Source organism: Tamandua tetradactyla, chromosome 9 (assembly GCF_023851605.1).
Source record: "Tamandua tetradactyla isolate mTamTet1 chromosome 9, mTamTet1.pri, whole genome shotgun sequence".
NCBI classification, from domain to species: domain Eukaryota; kingdom Metazoa; phylum Chordata; class Mammalia; order Pilosa; family Myrmecophagidae; genus Tamandua; species Tamandua tetradactyla.
In genome coordinates, this window is record NC_135335.1 from 102,693,211 (window position 1) to 102,711,523 (window position 18,313).

The 18,313-nt window shown below is 38.4% G+C and overlaps 1 protein-coding gene across 1 annotated transcript in view; it reads right to left on the minus strand.

The window, feature by feature from the left end:
• Nucleotides 1–18,313, minus strand: part of ANKRD55 (ankyrin repeat domain 55) — a 165,115-nt gene that overhangs the window by 101,526 nt on the left and 45,276 nt on the right. The window contains exon 2 of the mRNA XM_077115173.1: nucleotides 2,404–2,526. Coding sequence (XP_076971288.1) covers nucleotides 2,404–2,526 — 123 coding nt within the window. The remainder of the gene's footprint in view (nucleotides 1–2,403; nucleotides 2,527–18,313) is intronic.

An 18,313-nucleotide genomic window follows, 5' to 3' on the forward strand; every position in this document is an offset into this window, starting at 1 on the left:
ATTCTAGTACTATGTATACAACCTAAAATTTCTTCTTTAAATCACATTCAAATATATAATTCAGTGTTGTAGATTACATTTGCAATGCTGTGCTACCATCACCACAATCCATTACCAAAATTTTCCCATCTGTCTCTCTTTGATAGCTTTTTTAGTGGTTGCTCTGAGTGTTATATTACATATGCATAACTTTTCAGTCTACTGGTGTCATCATTTTACCAGTTCAAGTGAAATATATATATATATATATACATACCTCACCTCTTGTTATCCTCTTGCATCAATAATGTAACTATCTTACATATTTCCCCTACATGCATTTACAACCACATCAGTTTTATAATTTTTGCTTCAACTGTCAAGCATAATTTAGAAAACTCAAGAAGAGAAGGAAAGTCTATTCCATTTACCCATATTTTTGCTTCTTCATTCCTTCCAAATGTTCTGAGATTCTTTTTTTGTCTCATTTACTTTATGTTTAGAGAACTTTTTTTTTTTTAGCTATTATTTTAGTATAGATCTTCTGGCAACAAATTTCCTGAGTTTTCCTTCTTATGAGAATATTTGGATTCCTCCTTCATTCCTGAAGGGTATTTCTGCTGAATATAGGATCCTTTTCTTTCAACTCTTTAAAAAATGCCATTTCCTTCTGGCCTGTATAGTTTTGGAAGAGAAATCTGTTGTCATTCACCTCCTCCCCCCTCCCCATATACGAGGTGTTATTTCTCTCACTGACCTGTCTTCAAAATTGTTTTCCTTGTATTTCATTTCCAAAACTTTGACTATGATGGGTCTTGGTGTGTACTGTATTTTAGGTTTATCCTATTAGGGTTCATTTGGCTTCTGAAATATGTAGATGCATGTCTCTTGCCAAAACAGAGAAGTTTTCAGCTATTACTTGTTCAAATATATTTGCAGTCACATCTTTCTCCTTTCCTTCTGGGATACAGCACTGTTACTTCTGCACAACCATGTGATGATACTGTGAGCCACAGATTGTATACTTTGGATACTATATGGTATGTGAATATATCTCAATAAAATTGCATATAAAAATTTTAAAAATAACAAATAAAATATACATATTTCCTGACTGAGATTTTCTATTTCATTGCTGAAATTTTCCCATTTGGTTCAGTCATGCTGGTAATTTTATCATGGCTGCTGTAAATTTTTGTCAGATCTTAAAAGTATGAGTTATTTTCATTTGAAATCTTAACATTCTGTGTATTATTTTATGAGAAACTGACTCTTAATTAAGCCTTCTATTGAACCTGGATTCCTTCGATACAATGCCACAGGAGAGGGAGAATGCCATTTTGTACTGCCAGGTGGAATTAAAATCCAGGTTCTTTCCTCCATTAACCTCCACTGACATCTGAGGAAGAGGTCTCTCTATTACCACTGATCAAGTGTGGGAGTGCTAGCTCCCTACCAGATGTCCAATGGTATCCTCCTGGCTAGGAAGTGTGGGAGAGCTTCATTATTGCTTCCCACATGGTCTTCAGTGACACCAAGGGTGAGGGTGTCTCTGCTTGGTTAGAAGAACATCTAGGATCCCTACTTGACCTTCTCTGACACCACGCCAGAAGGGGAGGAATGGAGTCTGGTGGAGGTGAAATTCCACTGGGTCTTTGCTGATGTGCATGGGGAAGGGGCCACGTTTTTTCCTATGCTTGGCTAGGATAGAGTGGCTATTGTTTAAAATAGGCTGCCTATTTCCTGGTTCTTTGGCTAGAGAGAGCAGGCTTTTGTTGGAGCTTTTATTTTTTTCTGGGACCATTCCAAGTTTTGGTTTGCTGCCTTCTTCAGCATCATGTTTGAGATACATGAGGCAGAAAGAAAACCCAGGGAACTCATGACACTGTCATTTTTTGGGATCCAAAGTCCTAGTCAGTTTGTTTTTCTCTCTCCACCTTCCAAAGTCACCTTTTTTTTTTCTTTTATATATAATATCCAATGCTTTTAGTTATACTTAGTGGGAGAAATAGGGAAAAGTACCTCTACTCCATCTTCCTGGAAGCAGAAGTCCTTGTTCTCTTACTTTAACAGTAACCTTTTCCTAATACCCACTGCAGCCAAAAGTAGTATCCTCTCCCCACCTTCCTTTTCTAACAACTTAGTCTATCTGTTTTTGTCATATCACCACCAAGTAATTGGAAACAAACTCAAACTGACTGGCTTTATTATAAGAAGTGATTTAAGAGAATTTGAAGCATTGTGTCCAAGATTCTCATTTAAAAAATTACTGAGATACCTGCAAGCAGGTAGACTACTCCTTGTCCCTCCAGTATCAAAGTAGCCTGTCAGTTATAATTTCATTACTGTTATTCATGTCTGAAGGCCATCCCCTAAGGATAAATCAGATCCTTCTGCGGTATTCAAAGTGCATGTACCTCTCACCTTCACTGTCACAGCATTCTAGGATGGCAGGGTCTTCCCGAATCACTGCAGTTAGAGTATTGACATCTCCATTAGATGCTGCCTGGTAAACAATGGTCAGGTCAACTTCCTCAGATGAGTCACCTTCATGAATCAAACAGAGAAATACTGAATAGAGTGTGTGAATCAAGTTCACTAAAAGAACAGCAACACCCAAACCATCACCCACACAAGTGATTCATTAAAACTTCTCTGGCAGATCCAGGCAGGAGGCTGAGTCATGCTGATCACATGCATCCTCACCACTTCTGAAGAAAGGTGGACCACTACGGGCCATGTCGTAATACCACCCTATATTGGGAAGGAGCCTGCAGAGATGGGATGTCCTCTGAGATTTAGTGATTCTCTTCATGCATTCAGACTACATGAAATCAGTGAGACCAGACAAGAAGTAGGGTCCTCATCTTGTTCTGGGTTTCCCTGTGTGGTCTGAAACATGTTACGCTTCCTTCAATGACTCACTTATTCCACCTTTGAAAGAGATAATGTGCTGGTTATTCTTTTCTCCCCAGATCCACTCTTTTCCACCTAGGGGTTGACCCTCACTGACTGCACCACTGAGACTTCCTCACACTCTGGCTTGTCAGTGGGGGGCACTGGTGGATCATTGGCAGGGAGAGGACAGAGAGAGAGGATGTTTCTTCCCACCCTTCTTAGAAAGTGTCTTTAGCAGTAGCTGCCTCCCTCCTGCCAGGACACTCAGTCTCCACAGGGCTGGCTCTCCCTGGCTCTTTCCGGCACTACTTCCTCTAAACTTGGGACTGCCTTCCTACTGATGTTGGTCTCTGGTGTCTCAACATGCCTCATTTTTCTTTTAATTTTGCAATCATCTCTGTATGCAATCCTTTCATGAAATCCCCTTCATTGGAAACATCTTGGGTTAACAAATTGGTGTTTCCAGAAGAAACAGAACTGTATGCCAACTCTTTGAATTTGGTAGCCATCTTTATTGTACCTTTGTGTATGATTGAAGCAATTAACATTCCTGCCAATGGTGATATCAGAACTCTAATAACCAGGGGGGCACTGGAAGGGCTGGGAGGTACGTTCTGCTGATGCAGAGACCCCCAGTAAGACAGTGCCAATCCCACCTACTTATACAATTTTTTCCCACACTTTTCCCCCCTCCTAAATATAGCCATTGTTCAGGGGAAAATATATGTGCAAGAAATTTTTTCATTGTATTTTTATAGTAATGTGAACATTATGCCTGAACTCCTTTAGAGTTCTAACCAATCTTTAGTTGGCAGTCGTCCTAACTCTTTGACTTGGCTACTTTGTCCCGGTATTCCTGGAAAACTATTAATGATTTTTTGACAAGTTGATCTGCCCCCCAAAGAGCTAGCTATTGAAAATGATTCTCTTATCATGACAAAAACAAAAAACAAACAAACAAAAAAAACTCACAACTGTTTTGTAAAGTGAATGGTTGATCTTTAATTTTTTGTTTTGTATGTTTTTAAAACAGACTCACTCATTTACCTGGTGGCTGGACTTGGAAGTAGGAGGTGTGGCAGTTTGAATCTATTATGTACCCCAGAAAAGCCATGTTTTAATCCTGACCCAATCTTGTGGGGGAAGCCATTTCTTTTAATCTTGATTCAATACTGTAGGTTGAAAACATTTGATTAGATTATCCCCACAGAGATGTGGCAGAGCCACTTTTGAGGGTGTGACCTTTGATTAGATGGAGATATGACTCCACCCATTCCAGGTGGGGCTTGATTAGTTTACTGGAATCCTTTAAAAGAGGAAGCATTTTGGAGAGAATCAGAAATGACAGAAGCCTCATAGCCAACAGAGAAAGCACCGACAGAAACTTAGAAGCAGTGCTGACATAGATGCCAATTCTTACAGAACAGAGACACAGATGTTTGGAGATGCTGGGAGTCCAGCAGACATCACCATGTATGTTAAGTAAGCCAGAACCTGGAGAGACCCAAGGGAAGCCAAGAGATAAAAGCCAGTCCCAGAGAAACAAAGTGATGAACTTCCACAGGAACAGAGGCTGAAAGCATGGAGCCTAGGAGCAAGGGACCAGCAAATGCCAGCCCCATTACTACTCAGCTGACAGGTGTTCCTGACTGTTTGACCTTCCTTGAATTAAGCTATCTAGCCCTGGATGCCTTAGTTTGGACATTTTTATAGTCTTTGAACTGTAAACTTGTATCTTAAATTCCCCCTTTTAAAAGCTATTCCAATTTTGGTTTTGGTATACCACATTTCAGCAGCTTGCATACTAACACAGGAGGTGATGGCTGTCAAAAATCAAACACCCATCCAGTGATAAGTTCAAAGACTTTGGGATTAGACTTCTTATATGCAAGTCTGGGCTTGTACTTACTAGCTATATGAAATTGGACTCTGGGTCTCAGTTTTCCTGTCTTTAAAATGGAAATGATGATGATGATGATGATGATGATGATAATGATAGCATATCATAAGGTTGTTATGAGGATAAAATGAGTTAATATTTAATTTTATGTGGTCTGAGTAGGATAAAGGGTCTGACACAAAGTAAGCTCTGTATATACTTTGCTACTATTTTTGCTACTTTTTAATTTTTTTTGCTTATATAGAGATCACTAGAGATCTGAGACATGTGAACAGACAACAGAGAGAAATGTCTTTTTTTGCTGAAGGCTAGATAAAGAGTTCATACACTGTACAGAATATTAACTCTCTACTAAAAACTTCCTGAGTAGTTAGAAATTTTATGAGGAAGGCTCATGACACCTTTGGGCATAAGAAATGGGACCTAGATTCAAGGACAAAGATGGGCCTGGTATCTGGTGGTTATGATCACATCCACAGGTGCCATGGTGGTGTCACCTGGGAAGGAAGATCTGGGTGGTATGCAGAGGAGCCCCATTTGATTACCTGTTCATCCCTGAGAGCAATAAAATATATAAACCATGTCTTGACACTGGTAGAGTACATACAGCTGAGAGGGACAATGAACACATGTCCTCATAGAATTAGGATTCCAAAAAGATCTTGAAAGATTGAATTTAATAGGTATAAGCTTAGGGTAATATAGTTTAGTCTATAAAACACCCAATTAAACTAACTGAAGTGTAATTGACATATTGTTTCTTGCTGCTCAACATCCCCTCACCCTGCTAGTAACCTTAACCTGGCTGGTCTGCAGGGACCACCTCCTCTCCATTTTCAGTGGGATTAGCTGTATCCCTGGCTCAGGCGCAGAACCTGCATCCTAGAATTAAGGCTCTCAATACTAGCTCAGCAGGAATGGGCACATGACTCAACTAGAGCTCCTGAAATTCAGCAATGCTACTCTTTCTTGGATTTCTGGAAGCAGGTGTAAGGGTCAATACAAATCAAAAAAGAAAAGAAAAAATTTCCTGGTGCATAAAGGGAAAGAGACATCTCTCACCCTTGCCTTTTTCTTAGAGCATTTTCTTTAGAAAACTTGTGATTGTAAATTCTTTCTCTGCCCATTTGAGTAGTAGTGGCTATTAAAAGGCTAAATAAACCTCTGTGTTGTTTTTACAGCCCAGAAAGGCTTTTCTGAAGGACCTGGGAGTCCTCTTTGAAATGTAATTATCAAGGAAGATAGTGCCTCTATCTCCCAGTTTCTGTGGCAGGGTAGGAACCTAACTTCAGTGGTGCCTGGCTCCAGTTACAAATCTACCTCCTGTCATAAATGTGTGAGAAATGCATATTTCCTTTGGAAAACACAAATGGTTGGATGAATTTAAAATAAACTATTTGTGACAAATGGTGTCATGAAGACTTCTTCCTTGAAGACTACTTATTGTTTATCTTAAGAACATATATATAATGGATTGTGACTGCTGGCTATATAAAAGGGTAAGATGCCCATATTAGTTCATTAAGCTGCTGGAACACAATATTCTAGAAACTGAATGACTTTTATAAAAGAAATTTAGTAAGGTGTAAGTTTACAGTTCTAAGGCTATAAAAAATAAGATATTCAAGGAAAGATGCCTTAAGTCAAGAAAAGCCAAGGGACAATGCTACCTAATTATAGCACAATCATGTAAGTACACTGAATAAAACTGAATGTGAGTATGATAGAGGGAGAAGGGCTGGGGGCAGATAGGAAACCAGAAGGAAAGATAGAAGATAAAGATTGAGATGTTATAACTTAGGAATGCATAGAGTGGACAATGATGGTGATTAGATGTATAAATTAAAAAACATTTTTGCATGAGGGAGAACAAATGAATGTCAATATTGCAGGTGTTGAAAATACATGGTATATGGGAGAAAGTACAATCAATGCAAGCTAGGGTCTCTAGTCATAGTAATATGATAATATGCTTCCTATGAATGTAACGAAGGCATTATGCCCAAACTAAATGTCAACAGGCAGGGGGCATGGGAAAGGGATAGGGATTCTTGGTGGAAGAAAAGGAAATGTCTTCAGAGAGAGTATGGTGGCAAAGGCATGTCTAAACACTTAGGTTGGCTTGTATGATGTGTGACTAAAACTGTTTAAAGATGAACAGAGAAAAACAAGCGCTAGAAAAAACGCAGAGAAAGAGATGTAGCTATTCACGGTCAGTAGGGAACTGAGAGGTGCAACCCTTTGGAGGGCAGTGTGGTGATTCCACAGGAGGCTAGGAGTGGGTTTTCCATATGATCCTGAAACCCCATTGCTCGGTATATACCTGGAGGAACTAAGTGTGGGGACATGAAGGGACACTTGTACACTGGTGTTTATGGCGGAAGTGTTCTTGATCGAATGGCAGTTGCCTAGGGGTACAATGACAGAGGAATGGAAAGGGGAACTATGGTATGTACATAGTTCTGAATGGCCTCAAGAGGGAATGAAGTTTTGAAGCATGCAACTAGGTGAATGAAACTTGTTGAACGAAATGTAAGGAACAAAAAGACAAATATAATCATGCCTCTATCATATGGACTAAGTATAATATAATAACCCAGTGAACTAAAGTTGACAAATGGCTTATCAGGTTGGGAACTATTGTAAAGGCTCCTAGATTATAAACTCTTATAGCAGTCACATATATTCAGGAAGTGTAACTGTTAATTCTAAATTCTGAGATACTGAGCTGTTTGTATATAGCATAGTCATTCCCAGAAACCTTGGGTATTTATGTGACACATGAGACTCAGAGTTAGAGCTCTGAAGCTTTGGAAGTCAGCATACTGCATACAGGAACTGTTTACGAAGTTGAAAAAGAAATCAGACTTTGATTAGACATATGAATGAAGCTGATCTGGATAGGACTAAGGAATAACAAAATACAGGGTAAAGAACAATATCATCCATAGGTTTTTTTTTTCTTATATATTGCCCTTGGTGTTCTTTAGGATTGGCTGGAATGGTTTGGTTGGGGTTTGGCAGTTCTGTGGAGATAATCTAATCGAAATTTCTGAATAAGGCTTGAAAGAAATGGATGTCCCCACGAGATTGGATTGGATCAAAACATGGCTTTTCTGGGGTACATAATACTTTTACATAAGCACAATTCCTTTCTGTTTTTGCAATATCTTTAGCAGATTGCCTGTGATACATGTCACATTCTAATTTAATAATTATTAAGTAATAATACTATTTTCTTTCTCTCTTGTGAAGAGGTTCACTGTGTTGGCAAGAGATTTTGCTTTTATTTTCCCAATATAAGATTCCCTCTTTATTCCACTGGCTATGTACCTGGGAGCTATTTGGGGACATCTTATGAAAGGAGAGCTTCTCTTGGAATGAAGACAATGCAAGGAGAAGAGCAGCACTGGGCCAAGGAAGGAAATAATTGAGACTTATTGACATCATTTGAACTCCTGAATCAAATGACCCCTTAAGTCAGCATGACTTCTGTAGTATTTACATGTATTGGTAAGTTCCTTTTTTTGCTTAAGTCAGTGTGGATAGATTTTTTTTTTTGTATTGTAACTGAGAAGTTAAGATTTCACAAATGATTATGACCACTAAATCATTGTGTAGATGTTTCTTTTCACTTTCCAGTGTATTAGAATAACAGAAGGGAATACCTGAAACTGCTGAACTGCAATCCAGTTGCCTTGATCTTTGATGTATAACTACATAGCCTTTATCGTGAGACCTTGTGATTATAAAAAACTTGTGACTGACCCTCACTTGTACACCCTTTATTGTTGTTGTTGTTGTTTTTTAACTTTAGAGTCTTCTGCTCACTAAAGACTGTCCCTAATATTTATTCTTAAAGGGCCTTGGATTGGCCTAGAACTAACCCACCCAATTCTGAAGCTATCTTGAAAGATGAAGCTGAATCTAACCAACATAGGCCTGCCTGACATGCATGATAGCTTAAACTTTCACCTCTAAGTGACCTATACCTCATTATAATACTAAAAATCACACCATCATCATATTAAGGTTGCCATTTTCTTACATACATTCTGTGACTAAGCATATGATCAATTTGTGCATGCTCAAAAATTAGATTATCTCTAATCTCTTCATCTCAAGCCATTGTACATTACCCTAAAACTGCCCATCATTTGATACTATAAGATTATTAGAGTTAAAGCAGTTCAGGAAGACAGACTTTTTAGGTTGATAAACCATTTGAACTCCTGCTCTGTGCCTAGCAATAAACTCTTTCTTTGAAACCCTGGTGTCTCAGGAATTAGTCATTTGGGTACATCGGGCAGAAAATCCACCACTTTTGATGATTATCAACTTGGTGACCCTGAGAAGGGACCAAGGTTCCCAAGAAGGAGTCCACTGCCTGAAGTTCTGGAGCCCAAGTGGGACAGGTAAACAGGCAATTGAGCCCCTTCCAACTGCCAGACTCACCCATGGGGTGAGTGGGTCATCCAGGTAAAAGTCAGATGGGAAGTCAGTATGGAGGTAGACCTAGCCTTGAGGCCCTGTGCTCCATTACCAGCATGATCCCAGTTGCAATAAATGCCTCACCTTTCTGGGTTTTGTTTTGGTTTTTTGGGGGGGAATAAAACATGGATCTCTGGTCTGGCAGGTGAAAATTCTGCCACTGATGCCTCACCTTTCTGGATTTTTTTTGTTTTTTGGGGGGGGAATAAAACATGGATCTCTGGCCTGGCAGGTGAGAATTCTGCCACTGAGCCACCATTGCACTGCCCTCACCTTTCTGTTTTTGAGTACCATTCTCTATGGGGTTTGAGGCCCTGACCTGAGTTTGTCTATTGACTCTCCTGGTATTTAAGGAAATTAAGTGTATGATGTCTTTTGAACTGTTCATTGGTGTATTACTTAAGTATAGTAGGAGTTTAATGCCTGTTTAATTGTTAATTGTCTGTTTGGTCTAGTTATTAATCTATGTGTTACTTAGATATAGTGCTAAATGTCTGGTTAAATTTGTTAGTTGGTACGTTACTGCATTTGCATTTCTCAAGTGTCCCTGATCAATTATTGATAGTGGAAATTCTTTAAAATATGAAATTCTAATTTCAATAGCATTCCTGAATAAAGTTCTTTGGGCTGTTTTGTTTTGTGTTTTCAAGCATGGTTGTGAGGGGAGACAATGCCAAACAGTTTAACAAAACCCACAACCCTCAGACCAACCTAGGCTATATTTTGAAAAACTGGAAAGATTTTAGTTGTAAGCCTATGAAAAAATAGAAGCTAGTTTACTTCTGTAACACAGTCTGACCTCAACAATGATTTAGAATCAGGAAAAGGAGCCTTAGAATAGCTCTATAGAAAAGTACTGTATTGAAGTTAGATTTGTTCTGCAAGAGAGTGCAGAAATGGGATGAGATAACATCTGTTTAATCCTTTATTTGCCTCGCCCAGCAATCAGTGCTGATAAGAAAATACAAACTTTTACCTATAAAGATTAGTGGAGAAAAGAATGTCCTCCCTGGTTCAAATCCAGAGGATCAAATAGAACCTTTGTTAACTCCTTCATCTGCTCCACCTCCACCCTATATCCCAAAAGCCAATATATCAGGAAGGGAGAAAGCTCTCCTACCTCCTCCTTACCTTCCTCAGTATTACTCTTTATGGGGTTAAAAGAACTAGAGATAGAAATGGTCTCCTCCACCCATACCCACTGGGGTACTTAGTTCATCCAGGGCTGCTCTCTAAAACCAGCAGTGGAGCCACTGGCAAAACTTCTAGCACCCCCATAACTCCCCACCCAGGCAAGTGCTTATAGGAGTAAATGAACAGGGAGGCTCAAGAGGATTTGTATTGTGCCTACCCTATTGTCCACATTAGATTTATATAACTGGAAAAATAATCTCCAACTCTATAGAGAGGGCCCCACCCCAAAATGAAAAGCTTAATTTCTTTGATATTTGCAACATATGACCCAAATTGGGCTGGTATTCAGGCCTTGTTAAATGCTCTGAAAACAGTAGAAGAAAGGAGAAGGGTAATAGAAAAGTTAAAGCAAGAAGCAGATAAAAAACGAGGAGAGATTTAACAGCCCAATATATGCTGGAGGAAATTTAGCAGTAGTAGCAAGGAATCCTGAAAGGAATCTGAATGATGAAGATGACTGGGCTAAATTAGAGCATTGTAAACAGTGCATTGTTACAGGTCAGCCAAAAGGGTTTCCTAAATCTATAAACTTAAACAAAAGGGCACTGCTTGATTTTGGAAGTACCAACCTTCTTTAACTTGGTCCTGCTGTTATAACCTTTAAAAGTGATTTTAACCAACCAAGAGATAGACAATCTTTGTCCTCCATCAATTTTCTGTAGCTTTCTCCTTATTTAGGAAAACTCTGAGCAATAAAAGTTATATTTAAATTTCTGGCATCTCTGGACTTTCTTGATCTATATCCATGAACTGCCAGCAGTTGGTACTTCCAAAAGCAAGTAGTACTCAAGGATCAATACCTTAAGAGGCATATGGCACTTTTCAGGGCTGTTATGAACCAAAGATAACTAGGACAAGACAACAGCAAGAAGGTTACTTGCCCCCCACCCCCCCCCACTGAGAGACCAGAGGAAATCCTAAGGAATTAGGAACCAACCAATGTGTATACTGCCAGAAAGAAGGGCACTGAAAGAGGGATTGCCCCAATGAGATGATGAAACTGACAGTGACTTGGAACACAGGGACCCAGTGGCTTTATTAGAAGAAATACCACTTCTCCCAATCTTTCACCAAGAGCCTTTGGGTAACTTCACAGGTGGGAAAACAATTGATTGACTATACAGAAGCCATGTACTCAGTATTAAATTTAAAAACCTAATGCAATTTCCAACCATTAGTTACTATAATGGAAGAATCCAGTCAAAGAGCAAATAAACCAGCTTTTGCAGCTGCTAGACTGCCTAATTGGGACCTAAAATTTAAAGTATGGTTTCCTGTATGCACTGGAATGTCCAACTCCCTTTCTGGGAAGAGACCTTTAAACTAAATTAAATGCCCAGATAACCTTTTCTCCAGATTGTTTGTCAATAGAAATGCCTCCAGGAGAAGTTGTACACTGCAAGGGGCACTGCTGTTTCCTGAAAGAGATAAACAGACCACGTCTACCGAGAAGAAATCTTGAGTGCCCTAAAACTAGAGGCATGGGCTGATGAGAAATGCATATGTGCAATAACAGTAAGACGGGTTCAAGTAAAACTTCAAAATTCAGGTACTGTTCATGTTAAGCAATATGAATCTAGAGAATCTAGAGAAAGAATTGCTCCATTAATAGAGACATTTTTAAAATAACCATTAATAGGACCCTGTCAATCTCCATATAGCACTCCAATATTGCCAGTATGAAAACCAGGCATGGTTTGTTCCAGATGAATGCACTTTGTGCCAGATATCCAGGCAATTACTCAAATTGTAGGAGACATCTATCTTGTAGTTCCAAATCCATGTACTGTACTTACTACATTATCTGGAGATTCCTGCTAGTTCACCATCTCAGAGTTGAAAGATACCTTTTACTGCACACCCCATGATCCAGAATTTCAAGAACTTTTTGTTTTTGATTGAGAACACACCATTAATACCATAAAACAATAAAATTGTTGGGCTGTTCTTGCACAAAGATTTAAAAATGTTCCTTAAATACTTGGAAAGGCTTTAAATAGATATTTTAGGAAATCATACCTGTGAGAAGGAATATTATTACAGTATGTAGATGATGCCTTTTTTGTTTTTAATGTTTAACTTTTTTATTGTACGGTATAACATATATACAAAGCAAAGAAATAGAAACGCAATAGCTTTCAAAGTACTCTTCAACGAGTAGTTACAGGACAGATCCCAGAGTTTGCCATGGGCTGCAATATGATCCTCTCAGATTTTTTTCCTTCTAGCTGCTTCAGAATATAAGAGGCTAGAAGGCTTAAATATTTTTTTATCATCACAATCAACTTTTTTCTTTCCTTTTTTGTGAAAAATAACATATATACAAAAAAGCCATAAATTTCAAAGCATCATAATTAGTTGTAGAACATATTTCAGAGTTTGACATGGGTTACAATTCCATGATTTTAGGTTTTTACTTCCAAGGCTGCTCTAAGATACTGGAGACTAAAAGAGATATCAATTTAATGATTCAGCATTCATATTCATTTGTTAAATCCTATCTTCACTGTATAACTCCACCATCACCTTTGGTCTCTCTACCCCTCTCTTTAAGGGTGTTTGGGTTATGGCCATCCTAAATTTTTCATATTGAAAGGGTCTGTCACTAATGTGGGGTAAGGAGATGAAACTAGCTCATGTTCTAGAGAGGCTGGGCTCTCTGGATTTCAGGACTTATCTGGACCAGGGACCCATCTGGAGGTTGTAGGTTTCTGGAAAGTTATTCTAGTGCTTGGAACCCTTGTGGAATCTTATACATTGCCCTAGGTGTTCTTTAGGATTGGCTGGAATGGTCCTGGTTGTGTAGATGATATGTTAATCACAAGTTGTCCCAGAAAAGCATCAGATAAGGACACTATTCAAATTCTGAATTTCTTAGCAGACCACGAGTACAAGTTCAAAAAGAAAAGCCCAACTTTCACAAGAATCAGTAAAATATTTAGGTTTTGAATTAACCAAAGGACAGAGAAATCCTTTGCCAGACCAGAGAGAAGCTTTAGCCTGAGCAGCAGAATGACTTGGGAGTTTGGAGGATTCTTAGGAGTGTCAGGATTCTGTAGAAATTGGATACCTAATTTTGGACTCATGGTAAATCCCTTTTACATAAAGCCTTGAAAGGATCTGAGCAAGAATCTCTAAATTGGGACTACTGAATGTAAAAATTCCTCCCAGAAAATAAAAAGAGAACTTTTGGGTGGGCTATGGTGGCTCAGCACACAGAGTTCTTGCCTGCCATGCAGGAGACTCAGGTTTGATTCCCAGTGCCTGCCCATGCAACAACAACAAAAACGTAACAACCACAACCCCTGGCCTCCCAGACCCAAGAAAACATTTTGACCTTTTCATACACGAAAGATAAGAGATTAGATTAGGAGTATTTACTAAAAAACTGGGAAATGCCAGATGTCATGTGGTCTGTTTTTCTAAATAGTTATACAGTACTACCCAAGGATGGCCAGTATGCCTAATGGCTGTAGCAGCCATCTGTGACATTCTCAAAGAAGTTGAAAAATTCACTTATGACTATGCACTGCTGTGCATACATCACACTATGTACTACCACTGTTAGAACAGAAAGGCAGATATTGGCTCACTGCTAAACAGTTAGGTAAATACCATGCTATTCTACTAGATAATCCTAATAGACTCTAAAAGTTTCTTTTAACTTAAACCCAGTTACCTTCCTTCCAAGTGGGGAAGGGGAATCTGTGCATGACTGTCTACAAATCATTGAGGTCTATTCCAGCTGTTCAGTTTTAATTGAAGACCCAGGCATTGGGATGTACACTAACGCAGCAGCTTCATGGAGCAAGGACTTTGAAAAGCTGGCCATGCAGTGGTAACTCTACAAACATTATTGGAGATTGGGACCTTTTCATGAGATACATTTACAGGATGGGTAGAGGCCTTTCCAGACAGGACAGAGCAAGCCTCAGAAGTAGCTAAGGTACTTCTGAAGGAAATAATCCCATGATTTGGATTCCATTTTCAAAGCACAGTGATAATGGGTGCTTTTATGTAAAAATTTCACAGGAACTGTCAGGAGCATTGAACATACATTGGAAATTCCATGCATCTTGGAGACCACAATCAACCGGGAAAATGGAGATGAATCATACCCTGAAGAAAACAGAGACTAAACTCTGCTAAGTGATTAATCTTTCATGGGACAAGGTACTCCTGGTGACTTTGATGTGGACTCCTTCACAAGACAAATACTGAAAAACTTCCAAGAACCTCAAAGAAGGAGAGGAAACCAACAAAGTTCCAGTTGGCAGATATCACTGTGAACTCCTAGAAGATTTAAAATAAGTCTTCAGGAAAACAGATAATAAATGCTAAATATTAGAGCATTTAGTTTTATCTGAGTACCATTAAGTATATACAAAACTTTGTAAATGTGTGTGTTGCATAAAGAGTGGAACATCTTCACTTGTGATCAAACAGATAGATTACCATATAAAATTATTAGACTCCTCCCAACATGTATTTCGTCATATTCTTGTTTTGTATCTCTACTATAGTATAGCCCAAGGGAACTGGCACATTATCAAAAAATTATGCTTTTTTTGTTTGTTTGTTTTTCTAATAGGCACACTCTTATGTAGCTTCTGTGAATCAGTTTGTTGGATATGTGGCTAATTACCTACATCTAGGGTTTCCAGGTTACCCTGGTGGATATCACCCCTCCCAGAAGCCAACTGGAAGGAACTAAGAAAATTAATAAAAAAAGATGTGAGCACCAAAAGGGATTCTAGATACCATACACTTAATTAAATTTAACTAATGCAGAGCCAAAGATGGCCAATTAATTTAGAAACCCCAGGACATTGAATTTCTTTTTCTTATAGTATAACAATGGAGAAAGCAATGCAACATGTAAAATGTTTAAATAGTAAGGCTGAGTATTTAACTATTAGAGAAAAAGAGAGGGCATTTGCAACTTTGGAAACAGCATGGTATAGCTAACCCCTGCATATAGATTAAGCCAGACAGCCTCTTTCTGTTGGGAACAAGAGAACTACTCCCAACAACATGATCCCTTCAATACAAGGAAAATGGGATGACCACCTCCAGACCATTGTCTCCAAACTATAATATGATAAGAAAGTGGCTGGTTTAGGGTGGATTGGGCTAATAGGTCTGATGTTTGCTGGGTAGCTCCAAGTGGAGCTCAATGGTTATGTGGCACCAACTTATGGTCCTGGTTGTCCTCAGGTTGAATGGGCAGATGCACTTTAGTATTTTCCTGGGTGAAAGAAATATTCATAAAACTGTAGCATCAGAAGCATATCTGCCATTTTTAAAAGCTAGATAGGCCGAATCAGTATTTCAGTGGTGTGATCCTCTTAACTGCTGTATTTCTGCCTTTATTAGTCATAGAAGGTGTTATACTTAGGACAGAAGCACTGAACAATTTCACACAACAAGCTTTAAATGGTAGCCTCAATAGTACATCTCTTTTAAATACTGAAGTGACTCTACTCACTGTGTACTACAAAATCAAATGGCTTTAGATATCTTGACTCCTTTGCAGGGAGGACACGTGCTATAATAAAAACTGAATATTGTACCTATATACCTGATGGATCTGATAGTGTTAGAACAAATGAAACATCAAATTAATGCAGTAGACACTGGTGTGTTCTCCTTTGGTATACTTGGTTCATTTAGCAGGCTTCTTCAAAGAATGAGATTTTGGTTTTATTCAATATTACAAGTAGGACTTATGATATAATGGCTAATAATTACAAGCATACTTATGTAAATATGTCTCAGTCTCTTATCCCAACCCTGCCATAACCAAATTACTGGAAAAGCCTTTATACTCCAGCCAAAACCTGAAGTTAAAGAATATGTGCAACTATAATCTAAGAAGTTCCAGTCTCCCAACCCCTATGGTTGGCACCCCTTTTCAGCAGGAAGAAATCAGAGTAGTTGTCAGCCAGATAGCCCTCAAGATTGGGGAATGATCAGATGAAAGAGAGGCATCGTGATCGAGAAGTTAAGATTTAACAAATGATTATGACTGTTGAATCAATATGTAGAAGTTTCTTTTTCTTTCTTGTGTATTAGAATAACCAGAAGGAAATACCTGAAATTGCTGAACTGTATTCCAGCTGGCTTGATTCCTGATAATGGTTGTATAACTACCTGGTCTTTATCTTGTGACCTTGTGATTGTAAAAACCTCATGACTGACCCTTACTTGAACCCTCTTATCCTGTTTTTCAATGTTAGAGTCTTCTGATCACTAAAGACAGCCCCTAATGTTTATTAATGAAGGGTTCAGTCAGTCCAGAAGTAACCCACCCCAATTCTGAAACTATCCTTTTGGTTTTTATTATAATCAATAAACAAACATACATTCTTGGCATATAAACATTCTTGACATAGTTGCAATCAATGGCTCACAATATCATCACATAGTTGTGTATTCATCACCATGATCATCTTTTTGAACGTTTGCATCTCTCCAGCAAAAGAAAGAAAAAAGAAAAAACTTATGCATGCCATACCCCTTACCCCTCCCTCTCATTAATCACTAGCATTTCAGTCTACTCAATTTATTTTAACCTTTGTTCCCCCTATTCTTTGTTTATTTCATACCCATAGTTTTTACTCATCTGCCCATACCATAGATAAAAGGAGCATCAGACACAAGGTTTTCACAATCACACAGTCACATCGTAAAAGCTATATCATTATACAATCATGTTCAAAAAACATGGCTACTAGAACACAGCTCTACAGTTTCTGAAGCTCTCTTGATAGAGCTGGAGCTAACCAAAATAGGCCTGCGAGGCATGTACAATAGTTTAAACTCATCCTATAAGTCACCTATATCTCCTTGTAATACTAAATATCACACCCATCATCATATTAAGACTGCATTTTCTTAGATATATTCTCCATGTAACCATCTACACATGCTTGATAATTAGATCATATCTAACCTCTTCATCTCAGGCCATTGTACTCATTATCTTAAAACCAACCCATCTTTTGATACTATAAAACTATCAGAGTTACTGCAGTTCAAGATGTTTGAGATGTTGACACCAATAGTCCATCTGTTCTCCTGCTTCATGCCTAATAATAACCTCTTTCTCTCTTTGAAACCCTAGTGACTCGGGAATTGGTCATTTGAGTGCATTGGGCACAGAATCCACTTTTTTTTTTGTTTTTTTAGTGTATAGTATAACATATATACAAAGCAAAGAAATAAAAAAAAGCAATAGTTTTCAAAGCACTCTTCAACTAGTAGTTATAGGACAGATCCCAGAGTTTGTCACATGATCTTCTCAGATTTTTCCTTCTAGCTGCTCCAGAATATAGGAGGCTAGAAGGCTTAAATAATTTTTTTTATCATCACAATCAACTTTTTTTCCTTCTTTTTTTTTGTGAAAAATAACATATAAACAAAAAATCTATAAATTTCAAAGCACAGCCCCACAATAGTTGTAGAACATATTTCAGAGTGTAATATGGGTTACAATTTCACAATTTTAGGTTTTACTTCCAGCTGCTCTAAAATACTGGAGACTAAAAGAGGTATCAATTTAATGATTCAGCATTCATATTCATTTGTTAAGTCCTATCTTCTTCTAACTTCACCATCACCTTTGATTTTTCCTTCCCTCTCTTTGGGGTGTTTGGGTACGGCCTTTCTAAATTTTTCATATTGGAAGGGTCTGTCACTAATACGGAGTAGGGAGATAGAACTCTCTGATGTTCTGGAGAGGCTGGGCTCTCTGGGTTTCAGGACTTATCTGAGCCAGGGACCCATATGGAGGTTGTAGTTTTCTGGAAAGTTACTCTGGTGCATGGAACCCTTGTGGAATCTTATATA